A 16614-nucleotide genomic window follows, 5' to 3' on the forward strand; every position below is an offset into this window, starting at 1 on the left:
CAGCAAATGGGTCTCTAATGAATTCACATAGCAATGAAATGATGGTTCCTCAGCTTAAAGGCTGAGATGCACAAGCAGGGCTTCTGAATAAGGAGTGGGGCCAAAAATCCTTAAACAAAAATGTTTAATAGCATAGCTCAGTTCACAGAAAGGATTCTATGATGTAGTATGCACTGTGGGAAAAGACTACATCCAGAAATGCCCAACTGGAACATTCCCAACTTCTTTGATCCATCACCAAGATAAGGTGGTGGTGTCTTTTGCAGTGTGAAATCATATTAAATGCTCTAAAATTCCACTTAACATTATCATTCCCCCATCCTTTCACATGAATTTCTTTGTATTCAACAATGTGCATGTCTGCTAATACAGCAAATGCATCATCAAGCTACCACCGTGAAGTCAGCCTTAACAGACCACGTACCAATTAGCATATCCTGTACATCTTCTACAGCAAGATTCTTTTTCACACCTCATTTCCACAGTGGAGTGTAAGTATAATAGCCTTCTAACATCACAGTGCAGTGAGCCATACAGACTGAGAACACTTAGCACAAGACTTAATTCTTAAAATAACAAATTTAAGAATCAAAGTGTACCACGTGGAGAAGAGTTGAGTTGTACATTCCACTGATCTCTCCAATCAGCACTGAAGACACTTTCCTTGAACTACATATGCTTTCCTATTTCTTATTTGAGGTGCTTCAACTTGCAAGATATGTAAGTAATAGTACATCAGTCAGAGTTACTCAGGAAAAAAAAAAAAACACACACAAGAACCAAAAACCCTAAACTCTTCTTCACTGAAAAAGAGGCACTGCATTTTTAAGCTGAATTAAGGCCGTAAAATGATGCTGGTTCATTGTGAATGTGAAGTCATCAGTTTTGCCCTGTCACAGGGCTCCGTTTATCCCACTGCTTCGCTGTTAGTCCTGTAAGCCTGTTTACGGAGGTGAGTCTCAATCTCTTCCCTGAAGACCAGCATCCCAAGGTGCGAGTGAGAGGCTTCATTCATGGCTTTGGACTGGATACACATGCGATACTGCTCTGGAGTAAGTTCATCTGCACAATGCTTCTCGTGCCAGAGGTGGAACAGACCAGGGACTGGTGTCCTGATCACAATAAGGTCACCATGCAAGTACTTTCTGTAAAGGTGAACGTCCTCACCGCCCCAGCCTTTTACTTCCAAGTCAAAACCTCCTATAAAAACAGCATCAGAAAGCATGTTGGCATACAAGGTAGATCCAAGGTAAAAAGGACTCCTCACGTAAAATATTAGACAATATATGCCACACCAGATATTCTGAAGCAATTCAGTTTAACTACTGCATGCCAAAGCATGTCAAATTGAGGGGGAGGAGCTTCAAGCGTTCCACATCTTCTACAGTGAGAGCTGTCCAGGACATAGATCATGCACTGCTGGCTTCAGAGGGTCTCTTACAAGAGAGCATCTAAATCACATTATGCATGACACCCCATGTGACAGCTGCAAGAAACTGTAGGCAAACCATACTGGGTATGCTTTTGTGTTTTTAGCAATCATAATGGATTTTAGCAGCTGGAAAATGAGGCAGTCATGTACCACATGAAAAGCCCTCTCTAGAAGTGTCAGCAATTACTCCATAGGTCACAACTCAAAAAGCTCGATTAAGAAGAGGAATCTATTGCACCATTTTAAGGTCTCTCTTGCCTTCCCAGGGCCATAATGAGTATCAGTTTAGATTTAGGTATAGATTCAAAACTCTAGAATTGAGGTCTTAGATCATGCACTGCTGGCTTCCAGTTTTAACAGGAAACTTCCCAGGGCCATAATGAGTATCAGTTTAGATTTAGGTATAGATTCAAAACTCTAGAATTGAGGTCTTAGTTTAGCATATAACATACAGATGCCAGGCAGTACGTCTGCTATTGAAAAGCAGCCTGCATTCATTCAAATCATCATATAGGCACATGAGCTATATCATTATACCTTCTGGCAGATCATCTGTGAGAGCATCTTCCAAATTTAAGTATATCCAGTTGTTCTTTTTTAGTAACATGCCACAAGAGGGTGCCAAAGCATATTTGTAAAGCCTTGGATTGGAACAACTATATTAAACTTTCAAGCTTATTTCAGAGAAAGAATTTCAATGTTTCTTTTTCTGTTAGCAGTTTGAGGAACATGTTTCTTAAATTGTTCATTTGCTCCAGACAGTCACAATATGAAAAATGGAAGAGTAAGTTTTGCTAATGCTAACAAATACTGTAGCTTTTAACAAATACTCGTCAGAGGGGACATCAAAAATATGATTTCATTTGTTCATCCAACTTGGTAATCAGCAAGTTGGACTTGGGAAAAATAAAAATTAAAACATTACTTCACTGTAGTTAGATAACAGGGTACACAGGGAATATCTTTTGAACACCTCTCCACACTTTTTATGATATAGTTTCATCTTACCAACAGTCAGGAAGTCTGTCCGGTATTGACAAGTCATCCCAAAGCCAAAATCCCTCCAGAAGCCAGAATCCTTTTTGTGTACCTACAATTTTAAAACAATAGTTTTTTGAAATGCAAGATACACCCAAGGACATATATTTCACTTGGTTTAGTACTCTTCTGATCATTTGCTCAATGCAGGATACAGCATATAACATTTCCAGTATTTCTGTGACATATTGCACGTGGCCTTTCTAATTACTTGCTCATTTTGCCCTTTTCCATTTGGCTTCAAGTACTTACTCCTTTTGAAGTTAGCACTTTTACCTTTCAGCGACACCACGTCTGTTTTCTGTCATCTACTCAGACCAATCATTACATTTTTGATAGCTTATTGCAAAGTCATCTGTTCTTAGTAATACAGTTCCTACCCAGTTTCTAACAGTACATTTGCCTCTCCTTATTCAGATACAATAAGAAAAATACGCTTTATTAACTCAACAACCATAAAACTGTTGGATTCGAATACGCCAATAGCTTGGCCTTCAGGCAAAAAGTTCACTTCTCTCTCAGCTGTGACTACCTGAGGCCATATGCAAAAGCATCCCTCCTACAGCATTCTAGCAAAGAACTTGCAGGGAAGGGAGAGAGAATTGTTTAGTAACTGCATTGCTTTTTGCTTTTGCTCCTTTGAACTTATTACTTCAGTCCCAGCTGCTAAACCCCAATTTCACTTACACAGCCTCTTTAAAGAGTGTACTTCTGGATATTCAGTGTGGCCTTTCCAACAAAGACTCAAAATTATCTTCCAAATTATCCTTAAATCCATTCTATTGAATGTTTGAGTTTTTTTTTTTTATTTTGCCTAAGAGTTCCCCTAGAAGTAAAGTAGCATTTCTAATTCAAAAAAAAATTAATGGTATAGCACCCAATTTTGTAGATTTGGATAGCAAAGAAAAATAATTTGCAGAGTACAGCTGCATACAGTCTGAAAAAAAGCCACTGACACCTTTTCCTACCTTCAGTTACATGGCACACTTCCTTTGCTAACTACCTAAATGGTGGTTCAGAAGTCTACATTTAGAGAAGCTTATCAAGCAGTGTTCATAGTCTTCTCCTTTCAATTACTGTTTGATGGAACACAGGATCACTGTTGCTGCCATGTTATTTCCCATCCTCCTAAAATATTGGCTTTCCAACCCAGAATTCAGAATTAAGCAATAGATTAAGAACTGACTAAGAACTACCAACTTCATTTGTTTAGCTAGACATTTTTTAAATTTAAAAAGAACTCCAGGCTTATTTATGAATGAATTTGGTACTGTTTAAGTTGGTCTTCGAAACTGCTTTGCCTATAAGGGAGAAGAGTGTTTACATATACACTGCCAAAAGTTACATGATATCCCACATAAAACCATTAAGTTACAATTAATTCTCTTTTAATACAAAGCACAACTAGTTGTATTCTGAGTAAGTCACACTACTTACCAACTGTTGTTCTACAGGGGGTGGTATATCTTGGTTGGCATAAACAATAGCAGGATTATAGAGGCTGAATACCACTGGATAAAAAACCTTTTTCCCTAGGATTCAAAAAGGAAGTTGTTACTCACTGCAGGCATCCTTTCTGAAGGAAAGAGGAAACTAGAAACTAGTCTCTAACTGAAGTAATAGTTATTAGCCACCTAATGAAAACAAATAAAAGGTCTAACCACTTGGATTTTCCATTCAGTTAAGCCATAGCACCTTGTGGGCCAGAGCGGAATACATAATTCTTAAGCATATATATTCATATACAGTTTTACATATATCCACATTATATTTGTATATATTGATATGACATTAGAAGACAGTGGAAAAACCCCTGCAACAATGTTAACCAGAAAAGCAACAAGAATACCCAAGTCCAAGTAAACACTCGCATAGCTTGAGTTTTACAGCCTTGCCTCCTTCCAGATGCAGAAAGGTATGTACATCCAGGATGCCCAGCAAGAGCATAAAGCACCTTGAATACCCTCATTATACTGTGACATCAGTTCTGTGCCTGTTCCAGAAGCCTGATAATGTTCTTGCTATGCCAGTAGTGCAAATGCATCAGCGATAGCCCATGAGAAAACTCAGTACCTTGATTTGTGTATAAGCTTGGAACATATGTCAAGTGTTTCCAGATCTCACTTGAAGCAAAGGAGACAAACTGTCAGCATGAATTGCCAAGCAGTCCCTCAAACTCTTCCTTGTACAAGCTCACAAAACACTCATCTTCTGAAGTTTTTCCAATTACATACACAACTCACTTCATGAAGTGCAGAGACAAATAATAGAAAGAAATAAACAGAACCAAAATATCTGCCTTAGAGCAGTCTCTTGTCTGTTTATTATGTGAAGAAAAATATAATTCAAAATGAACTAATTTGAATTTGGAGAATTTGTTTTGGCATTTGGAGAAAGTTTCCTGGCTGCAACAAATCTGGAATAAGAGTATGCATTAAGGAATAAAACAAGTGTTTGACAAAAGAAGGCCTTAACTAGCACGCTTGTTAACTCAAGAAAGCTTTATCCACTGTTACACAATCTTGTACAAGTAAGTTTCATAAGCTTGAATAAAATGGTCAGAAGAACTCTGAGCTTGGGAAGAAAATATAGGACCCTAGCTCGATCTCTGTAAGGAGCACATTTTTTTTTTTAGCTCTACTGAAAACAATTCCTGTGATGAATCTTAGCCACGCAATTGCAAGTGTGAGAACATGTAAAACAAACTTGTTCATTAGAGATTTTGTTACAACAAGTCACCTGCTGTAAGAAGTGCTGCACTGAGATTTGCTACACAAGTTTACAGTTTGTTAAAACAATTAAGCTGTACAGCTTTTTTAGACTTCCCAATCTTAAGAGAATCTTAAAACTGTACCTATTGTGCAGAAATACAGGTTCTTAAGACTAGTTACAATTGGACAGAAGTCATTTCTCAGTCTAAATACTATTTTATTTTGTGCACATAGTATATTTCATTTTCCTAGGTACACTGGATTAATGAACTCCACCACCAAGATTAGCCTTCTGTATACACAACTCAGATCAGTTTAAGCCAAACAAGAATACATGACTCAATTTCAGCAACTTTAAAGGAACATACCAGGCTCAGCATTTAAGCGACAACTGTTGAGGAATTCAGCTGTGAAATAAACATCAACATCACAGAAGAACATCAGGACCTCGCCCTTTTCCCAGGCTCTGGCACCCATGTCAAGTCCCCGGCCACGGTTAAATTCCTCATTTAAAGAGACGAGTGTGTAATTGTGGAAGTTAGTTTCTCTAGAAGAAAAACAGAGCCAAACCCAAAATAAATCCATGTGTGGAGCGGAAGGGACTATTTATACTTCTTCAGCATTTTACAGTGGTGCCACTCCGGAAGCTTTTTAACATCCCATTATATCATCAGGATGAGAAAAAAATATCAGTTCCACTTTGTTGTCTATTTCAAGTACCAGAGTTTAGACATTGCAAAGAGATTCACCTCAGTATTATTCCAGAACTTCACTTTGCAATTAATCATTCAAACAGATCAAAAAGGCCTGGCAATTGATATTAAAATCATCAGGCAATAACTGTCTGCTCCTCTGAAGCCTTCGTCAAGTCTGAGAGGAGGGTGAACAAAGCCTGACACCAAACTCACATGGCAAAAGGCCAGCTGTATCTTTATGCCACCATAATCCAGTCAATTGGACTTTCTTCACTGTTTCACACCAGTAGTACACACGGACGTACTCACTGTAGAAGAAAGGAATAGTAGCCAAGGAAGGTTGGAAATATACCTGAGGAATACCTTCAGGCAAAGTGTCTAATTCAGAGACATTAGAGGATAATTCTCAAAGAATAGAATTAATATATTTAACAGTAGCACCACTAAGAGGATTATGATAAAGACCCAGTGAGTTTGCAGCTCTAAGCCTGACTAGATGTTATTGTGAGAAAATCAAGTCTCACAGGGAGCGTAGCAGGTGGCAGAAAGTATCCCAGGAACAGAAGGCAGCAGTCAGCAAGTTGTGTGTCATGGAGGCTTTACAGGAGTAAGACAAAAGCATTCTTTGCTTCCTGGAAGATTTCCATGCATGCCAGATCTACCGACCATGAAATTTTAAGCCAGCAGCGTAGCTGTCCATGCCCACTCCTGGCTAACCAATGTCATGGGCTTACAGGCTTAAGAACATGGGCTCAGGCAGAGCATGAACTCCTTCAAAACTTACAGACACTATTGCCCAAACCAAAGGTGAGTTGTTGTTTGTGAGGTATCTGTCGTTTAGTTGGGCAAACCTGTTCCTGGAGCCAAAAAAGCAACATTGGAGAGTTTTGTACCAAAGCTGCTGTAATGCTACTTGCTGTGACAGTCATAAAAAACACTTGGTTTCAAGTTGTTTTTACAGCAGAGGGCAAGTGCTAGACTCACTACATATTACCTAGAGAACAGAGGGCAAAGCTTAAACTCCTTTAACAGACTCAGCAGCCCACCAACCTCCCTTGGTTACAGAAGCCAATCATTTTTCTTCCTTGTCATTAAATAAAACCAATTCTCCAGTAAAACAACTATCAACACACAGAACCCAGTTCAGCTGGATTTTAAATCCTATCAGAGTATTAGCATGACTGAATACTCATGGCAAAGTTTACCCCTGTAGGTTTTTTGTTTTTTTTTGGATCAAAATGAAACCTCCAAGCAACTACTGTTAATCTTTTTTGGCATCTAAGATGACTTTTAGTAGTTTTCAGGAGACTTCCACAACTTCAGGTGTAAAATGCCAAACAACAACTGTATAAGGCTCACTTTTCCTTTTAGCCTTAAACTAAGATTCTTCTTTTTATTGTTTCAACCTTTTTTAGAAACATATTTTAGAAGGCAATCAATATTATTTGTATTGACAAACAGCGTATCAACACACTTACCTAGCTACAGACTCCAGGATGTTTTTCACTTCTGATAAGCCATCTTGTCCAAAATATACCACTGTGAGGTGGATACGCTTATCCTGATGAATACACACATCCCTATAAACACAAGCATAAGCCAGTATTAGTTATTACTTGCAACACAACAAACTTCAGGTATTTTAAAGCTATTGTGTTTAGAAGTATTAGCAGATCTAAGTATCCTGGTCAGACTTCAAATAGCTTCTGAAGAAACCTAAAAAAAATAAAAAAAAATCTCCCCCACTTTTCACATCTTTTCATTTTAATCAGAAGGCTCCAATACTATGCGTCTCCATCACACCTTATTTATAAACAGAAGCTTGAAAGCTCATATAAAAAGAAAAAAGTTTTCAACATCATGTGAGTCCAGGCTCACAGTGGCCCTGGCATTCACTCTAAAAGGCATGCTGTTTGAGAAGCTCTCAGTTCCTTTTGGAATGAACATCTCCAAACAATTGGTTGAAGTGACAAACATACCAAGGCAGTTGCATAAAACATCACAATTAGTTTTGTCACAAGTCCATCAGAACACAAATTCATTCTGAAAATGAAACAAAATACTAAGTCTCCAACATCACTCATATAATCTCATGCACCTACCTAAAGTTCTGCATAAATTGTGCAAATGCCTCAGTTCTTCCAGCAAGAGGTACAATAATGTTTATGATTGATCTAGAAATATCAACCGTTTCACTCTTCACTTTCATGAGGGGTCCAAAAGGTCGGAACAACGTGACATGTCTGTATTCCATGCCATCCATCTTCTTATAAAACAGCTCATACTGTGTCCCCTTATCTCTTTCAGTACGATAGTAACCTGAAGAGTAAGTCACACAAGTATTTATGAAGTCAAAGATGCCAGCAGTTTTATTTCAGAAACACTTTTTCCTGAGAACTATGAAGTGAAAGATAAAACTCTTGAGGACAAGTTTCTGCTTTTTCCTAATACAAGCTAAAATAACACAAATCATGCTCATCCTCTTCTTAAAAGATGTATGAAAAACAATCCTAATTAATCTGTGTCCCTCTGTTTCTCAGAGATCACATTAGGTTTTATGGCACTTTACCAATTCCTCAGAGCCCTCCTTCAGAAGCATCCTAGTATTTTTATATCCTTCTTCTACATTGGGGCCCAGAACTGCACACACAACATGTAGACAATCTTACCCAACTTCTTCCTTCTACACCCCCAGCTCCCTTTACCTCCCTCTCAGCTGCCTAGAGGACTTGCCCTAAACCTTCATCTGTTATTCCACCTCCGTTTCCCTCCCCAAACCAAATCCAGTTTCATTTACCAACTCCCCCTCCTGCTGCCTTTGTTCTGTATTCAACCAGTCTCATAACAAATTCCTATTCAACAGTAATTTTTGTCAGACCTATTCAGCTTCCCATCAGACAACTCTCCTTCAGCTTTTTGTAGAATGCTTTCTTGCAGGTGCTTGTGGGCACGAGCAGAATTCACAGGAAATGCCCATTACTACCCTAGAGGGACTGTGGGAGATGGGTGTAGCAGAAGCTGGTGCTACAACTGAAAGTAAATGGTAACTGAATCTAACTTCTCTAACCTTACAAATTAACTGTACAAAGTTTGTAAAAAAAACAAAACAAAAAAACACTCCTTTAAGACACAAATCCACATTTATTCCTCGTTGAGCTGAGCTATGTAAAAATACACACATTTTACCACGGAACAAAAATGTGACAGTTTCAAGTCAACATTAATTGGAAGTAGCAAAAAGGGAGGTTTAACGAACAAGGAAAGTCTAATGTTGACTACTAGAAGCAGAGAGATCACAAATCCCTCAGTCTTACTTCACTCCAATCCTTTATGCCTAGTAGTTGAGCAATGTAGCTGGAAAACAGCCTCTTGGCTATGCAGCAGCTGAAGCACCAGTATTTTCATGTCACATTCTCACATGATATGCAGCAAAAGCATTATACCACTATTCCTGCACGTTAAAATTCAGTTCTGTACATTATATACCTTTTTCTAGCATCCAATAGCTACATAAAGATGCGAAGTACATTATGTCTAGTAAGTGAAGCTTTTAAAAAAGCAGTTTCCAATAGCTTATATTTAATCTAAAGGATAAACTTACATGACACACTACAACAGAAGGCTGGTGTAGGGCAGAATTAAAATTTCTAGATTAAAGTAACTTCATCAAGTTACAGCAGCATTTTTTCAAAGACTCGAATGAAAGCCTAATTCTGAGCATTGCCTTTCTAGCATTCAACTGCTAGAATATCAAATTCCTAACTTCTGAATCTCATGAGTTCCACTTTTTTTTTTAATAGTATGTGATCCTAGAGTTACTCCTCTTGCTATGAGCTAACCTCCTTTGGCAATCTACTAATGTGAATATTTTTACGGGATTAAAACTTCCATGCACAGAAGTCAGAACTGAGATCAGCCAGAAAAACAACATCTGGTTTACTACTTAGTTTTTATTACATAATGAGTCAGTCCTGGGTGTTAAAAAAAATGAATACACTATCTCACCTTCCAACTAACATTCTGGCTGCCATCCAAAAACAGAGCTTTATAAGCAAAGAAATAAAAAGCAGAAGTATTTAAACAGTTGCTTCTCCTGGTCCAATCAGCTTTATCAGCTTCACAGAGTTGTGTTTCTCACCAAATCGAATCTTATGAATATGGGGGATCAATTGTTAATCAAAGCCAAAAGGTGTTCTTCCATTGCTTTAAACACCCTTACTTGTTTCACATCTATGAAGAAAGCTACCAGGTATTTGTCTGGAATGCAAGACATATGTCTTGGTTTTTGTGTATTAAAGTTACTTGTTGACAGCCCCTGAGTACAGGCCTATTTCTGGTCTTACAATATACTAAAGGGGTTGTTTGTATAACAAACAGCTCAGTGTAACAAGGATTCCCAAAGAGTTTCAACTTTCAGCTTAGAGCACTGGGATAAACAACTTTTACATGCAGAGAACATTGTGTAGGGAGTCTTCCCTTGAGTTTCAAATCAAAAGCCCATTTCTGTCCTTGGCCCTGTCCTAACCAGAAACACAGAAACAAGAAAAGCAGGCCACAACAGCACTCCGAGTCTGGCAAGCATTTGGTAGCAAGACCTTTATTAGATACTAACAAAGTGTTCATTAACTTCTGAAAGTAAGATAAAGCTCTTGTTTTCCAAAGGCTATTTATAAGTGGCTACTTGATGGAAGAGTCTTCTTTAAGCACTCCACATAAACTTCACTAGTTTCTTCGGAATGCATCAGATTGAACACTCAAAAACAGATGACCATGAAGGCTTAGTTTTGCATCACTATTCAGGATTCAAATCCCACAGGCACCTGAAGAAAAGGGATGCACCAAATCAATACCATTATGCTCTCCCCATCTTACTAACACCCTGTTCTCAACCATATTCAAACATAGGTCTCAAATTGTCTATTTTTAAGCACTACCTTAGAATGCCCAATTCAGGAATTAGGTTCATTGCTTGTAGCTGCAGACCCCTTCACTTGTGAACATGGGTGTATTGCAACTTCATCCTCTTTAGGGGTGCTTTGCATATAAAGGGAATAAGTGTACTCTTGGTTTTTCTCATACCCTCAAGAGTTCAAAGACTTAACAGTAATAATAAGAAAAATACTTAGATCAAAATGTTTCTGAAACAGCAGCTGCAGAAATAGTGTGTTTTTTTAAAGGTCAGATCTTTGTTAATATCAGAATTCTAGAAGTTTCATTTTGCATTTGATCAAAGCAAAAAGGGTAACAATGGAAAAAACAAAGGCCTATAGATCTGAGAAATTTAGTGTTTTTTCCCTCAAACAAGTCAGTTGAGCTTTGTGCAAAAATCATTTCAAACGTTCAGAAAGGACCTCTATAGCTGCAATGCATACTTGCAACTTTTATTATTTTGTTTTTAAACTTCATGTCACTGCACTAAGCTTGGCAATAGCCATGTGTTCGTAGCAACTCTGCCTAAGCACAGAGGGGAAAACAGCAGCAAAAAGGTTACCATCCATCAGCACGTATTTTATTTTTTGGCCTAAACTTGCTGAAGTTTCTCAACCTTGCAGGTATTTCTCAAAACTCAAGTACAATCAGCTCACCTACATTAAAATGCAATGGTTATGTATTAACTAACGCAGTGTCTGTTTTCTTTTGTCTTAGAGCAAGAAATAATCCAGTTTCTCAGCCTCCTGTTACAAATTGCATAAAACTCTAGTCTCAGTCATAAATCACTTATCTTAAATTATTCCTATCAGCAAATAGGATGAGAATACAGTACTTAAATGACTTATCATTTGTTTAAATAAACTTGAACAAACTGTCTCTAAAGGAATAGTTGCTGGATTAGCATTGGTAAGTTGTGCTCTTTGCACATTTACACAAATTGTTGTGACAACTTCAGCTGACACACTGAGTCTGCAACAAAATTTGAACCAAGCAGTTTATGATAGCTTAAGGCAGCAGTATTTTCTAAATGGGAAGGCAGCAACTGTCTACCTGGACTTCTATCAGATGCCATAAGTAACAGAAGAGCATTGGTCACAGCTCTATAGTGCGAGGGACCTGTAGGATCTGCCACCAGCTGGTTCCTTTTCTTATCTCTACGTTTTCAAACGGATAACGCAATTCAGAAGCTTTTGTTTTCCTGGCCCGGTGTTGAGATCAGCTAGTAGTATTTTCACATACACAAACACTGAACACCCACACAGCCCACAGCTTGTCTGAAACAGTACAGTGGTATATATCACTATAGCTAGCTGCTAACGCACCTATGAGCTACAGCATGAAAATATTTTCATTTAAGTACACTAACTGTAGAAAATATATGCAATAACCTATGCTTGAAGAGACTGCCTTTAGAACAACAGGAAGCTAGTTCAATTTCCAAGAAAAGTGATAAATATACTGGTATGAACAGAGACAAAGGTATAAAGTACAATTCAAAGGTCCTACATCTGCTTGCTTTTTGCATCTCCAACCATGAAATGTAGTACCCTAACTGAAGTGAACATCTATTTCAGTACTGGTTAAAAATCCACTAGAGACTATGTATTATCTGAAACAAAGGAATAGCAGCTGCACACTTAAAAATAAGACACTGCAAGAATAATTCCCAGACAAAATAGTTTTAAATAAAAGCCCTAGTAAGAGTCTAACACTGCACTGGCTGTGTTATACGGAGAGTGAAGTAGATTCTATATCCAGCCCCACCTTCCTGAACAAAGAGCTTGGCATTAAACTTAAAACACAGTAGCCGTCAGAAGCAGAGACTGTTTCTGAACTACAGGCTAATTACGTCATCTTAGACTGAAAGAACTGATTATTTCAAGGCCAATGGTACCTTTCTCCAGCATGTTTGCTTAATAGTGCAGACATCAGTACCGCTGATATCCAGAGTCCCTTTTAGAGTAATGTTCCCTCATTTATAACATAGTACAACCTTTTTATGGCAGCATGAACTGTATTTAATACTGTAAACACAAAAAACAGGTACTAGGGCAGTTTTTGGTAACACTCATCTCCACCAGCATTACACTATAACCTTGAAGGCCAACTAGTACAGGAATTATTGCTAACGTGTTTAAGCATGCCAGTAAGAGCTGAAAGCATAAATGCTATTTGTTTTTGTATATTGTGTAATTAAGTTTACAAGCACTGGAAGAATTGATGAGAACACAAGAGAACTGAAACAAGTTCTGTTAACAGTCCCACGCTTCAGTGCAACTTCATTACATGCTTTTCCCCAGTAAGCCCAGTTCAAAGATGCACAGCCTGACAGACCTCATGACTAGTGTATCACAAAGGGTCTCTTCGGAGCACCACATTCTTCAGCTGACAATGCTACCGTGTTTATCTACCTTCCAACATGAGTATGCCAACTCGATGAAAGTCAGAAGCCTAAGTATTAACTCAAGGCAGTATATGGATACTTAAAGAAAAAAAACCTGTACCTTCTTAACCAAGTAGCTTAACTATACTGGACCAAGAGAGATTCAATCAGCTTCTCCACAAGTCTTTCAGTTACTCAAAACCATATGCAGTTGCACCACAGACTTAAGCTAAAATCTGTTACAAAGGCCTCTATTTTAAGCAGATATAACTTTCCCTGTATCCTCCTTTTGAAAAACCCACCTTCTGAAATTAATATCTTGTTACCTACTCAAAAAACAAGAATGGAGAGGTATTTTTCTCATCACTGGAAACAGGAGTTCTTGCTGTATAATTACTGTTTCAAGACTATCTTCAAGTAGGTAAAAAATAAAAATAGAAACATCATTAATTGCCCATTGTGATATTATTCTGTTAACTGGCTGGAAAGCATCTAATACACATACCTTCTACAAAATCATTTTCGCTATACAGCTGCCTGTCTCCTACTCCATCGTCTTCTTCTTGACCATCTTCTTCATCTGGATTATTGATAACTTCTAGGCCAGCCTCAATGACTTCCACCAACTCATCCCTTTTATCCTTTCTAACAGGTTTCTCTTCTGGATGCCGAGTGAGCCCCATCTCCAACTGGAATACTTTCATGGACGTGAAGCTTTCAAAAGGAACGACGCCATATTCACTAGGCAGTTTGGCCCCCATGCTCACCTCAGCTTTGTCGATCTGGGAATGAAGAAACTCTAGGAGATCGTTCGATGCTTGTTCTTTGGTGCCCTGGTAGTTCATACCATTGACCTTGGGGCTCTTTTTTTCCTGCAGGGTTTTCAATTTATCACTCATCTCCTGAAGCTCTTGCTTTAACTGGGCAATCTGACGTTTCAGACTGGTAGCTCGGTTTTGATAATGCTCTTCCTGTTCCTGCAAGAGAGCTTGATAGTACTCTTTACCCATGTTCTCACCTATAATGCCAGGTAGAGATCCATTATTATCTGTTTGTGGGGTACACTCGAGCAAATACATGAGCAAAACCAAACTGAATAGAAAGGCAAGGCCCACTAACAGCCAGCGAGTCCTGGCTTGAATTACTAAGCCTCTTCTGGGCATTCTTGTGTTATTTCCGTTTCCAAACAAAAAACATAAGTTATCTGCTCATGCCTTCTTGGGAGCATCACCTCAGAATTCAAATCTCAGGAAATGGAAGAAAGCATGACCTTAATTGTTACTCTGACAAAGTAGCAGATGACCAGTTTTCAACCTCTTCCTTAATCAGGTGTCATAGCAGAGACACAAATCTGAAGTTCCTGCATCAGCCATGACCATCAACTGTATGTTTGGTTGACTCCATGCAATTTGTCTAGGATTTCCTACCCCAGACAAAAAGAAATGCAAAATGGGGGGAAGGAGGAAGACACCAGCAAGGAATCATATTCCCATTTCCTAACAGAAACACTTAAAGGGTTTTTAGCCTACTTGAAATTCAGCAAGCGAAGTCTGCAAAAGTCATTTTTATAAACTTTGAATTGACAGCATCTCATTTTCCCACTGTGAGAACAGTCTACTGTTTAGTAACAGTAATCGTCATTGGCTAGTCTGACATTTTCCCCTGGCATTCCAGTATTTTATTCCATTTCTCCTTCCTTTCCTTGGAATCTGTGGTTTGAGTCAGCAAATTGAAGACAAAACCTAAAATTAAAAGAAAGTTGTATATTAGAACTACAAAGCAGCTGGTCATTTCAAAAATACATGATCAAAGTTTAACATATGGGTGCAAAGGATAACAGTGGGAAAGGGTGGGAAAAAAGGAAAAAAATTCTTTCCATTGTAATACCAAGTGATCCCCTTTGACACAGGGTCTGGAAAACAGCAGTAGAAACAGCCCAGTGAAGTGGATTTTTCACATACATGTAACTAGCTATGAGCTAGCTAAAGCAGTAATGGTTCTTCTAGTCTCATTATTTTAATTCCCCCACTCCTTTTTTCCCCCCCCTCACACTGTGGGAAGAAAAAACACAAGGGAGCATACTCTTCTTACCCCTCTAAATAAAAATACAAAAAAATATTTTGAGGCAGAAGTTTGCCTTTCTATTTGCTTTTACGTCAGTAAATGTATTTTAGGGAATACTTATTCACATATTAATAAAGTATTGCAGACTTAAACTATGAAGTTGGCAGAAATCACATTTCAGAGTAGTACACAGAGCAGAATTTGGATTTCAAATCTAGATTCCCAAGTGAGGAAAGGGAGCCTCAGACAAGCAGATCACTAACATTTCTACCTTTCAGTTTGGATAGGCTGAGTAAAGAGGCACTGACAGTTTGAGCTGGTCATCTCCCTCCAGTATTGACTGAGCAGATTATGAACTGAAGACCCATGAAAAGGTCACAGTTAGGTAAGAGGAGGATATCCAAAATGACAGTCAGCAAAATGGTTCATGGGCCTATTTCAGTAACAGTTTAAAGAAACAACAAACAGGAGGGATGCAGCAGAACCAAGCTTGAAGCAGGTTATTCTACTTCCTAAAGCTAGTAAAATACTCTATTTAAAACTTGGTTGTGGAAAATAAACTGAATCTCATGAAAACTTACCCAAGGGATCTATTAGCTCTACCTCCATTTTGGACCATGTTGTATAATTTTTCGGGGGGAAATTCTGGAACTTGACTAACTTCAAATTCTGTTTCAGTATACTTATCAAATTGGAAAAAAGCTTACTCCAATACTCTTTATACTTAGATTGACCAGGTGGCTATCTGACTGCCACAAACTGTACAGCCAGCCTTCTACCGTTCTTCCAAATAAAGCCAGTGCCACAAAGCGCTTCATGCATTTACAACACAGCTTACATCCTTGCAACATGTTTCTGACATTTCCTTGCAATATTTCTCACTTTCATTCAGCTTCCAGCACCAGGATAGTGCTTCAGTGAGTATCGGGTACCACGTATCAGTGGTAGCACGATATTCAGCACCACCATTTGCAAGCAAATTCCAATGACAAAGCCTGAGAGATTAAGTAATTGATTTATACCACCAATACTGCTGATCACTGATCATAAATTTGCATGCATATCACGCACACCAAGTCTTGCAAGAGATGCACACCTTGTAGTCATCCAGATGAAGCCTCCGGTACTGCTTGAAACCATTATAGTACTTCTAGTGCTAGCATCCACATCTGTAGCCCAGTCACAAGTATAAGTTAAATACTTTATGTAGTGATTCTGTATAAGCAGTTGAAAAGCAATAGTTACCTGAAACCAGAGCTTGTTCTACTCATGTGAAGCTACTGTACACTTTGGTACAAAATAAGCTATGTCAACTGAACTCCAGAAGACACTTTAAGCCAAATAAGATAGACATTAGTC

At 38.4% G+C, this 16614-nt stretch overlaps 1 protein-coding gene across 4 annotated transcripts in view; it reads right to left on the minus strand.

Moving 5' to 3' along the window:
- Positions 1–107: 107 nt before the first annotated feature.
- Positions 108–16614, minus strand: part of CSGALNACT2 (chondroitin sulfate N-acetylgalactosaminyltransferase 2) — a 31135-nt gene continuing 14628 nt past the window's right edge. For all 4 annotated transcript variants that reach the window (XM_032191256.1, XM_032191258.1, XM_032191257.1 and 1 more), the window contains 7 exons: positions 13697–14933; positions 7979–8195; positions 7355–7456; positions 5550–5728; positions 3908–4002; positions 2441–2522; positions 108–1200 (listed from right to left, as the gene is read on the minus strand). In XM_032191256.1, the coding sequence (XP_032047147.1) occupies positions 908–1200; positions 2441–2522; positions 3908–4002; positions 5550–5728; positions 7355–7456; positions 7979–8195; positions 13697–14354 (1626 nt within the window). In that variant the 5' untranslated portion in view covers positions 14355–14933 and the 3' untranslated portion in view covers positions 108–907. The remainder of the gene's footprint in view (positions 1201–2440; positions 2523–3907; positions 4003–5549; positions 5729–7354; positions 7457–7978; positions 8196–13696; positions 14934–16614) is intronic.

This window comes from Aythya fuligula, chromosome 7, assembly GCF_009819795.1.
Source record: "Aythya fuligula isolate bAytFul2 chromosome 7, bAytFul2.pri, whole genome shotgun sequence".
In the NCBI taxonomy this organism is placed as follows: Eukaryota; Metazoa; Chordata; class Aves; order Anseriformes; family Anatidae; genus Aythya; species Aythya fuligula.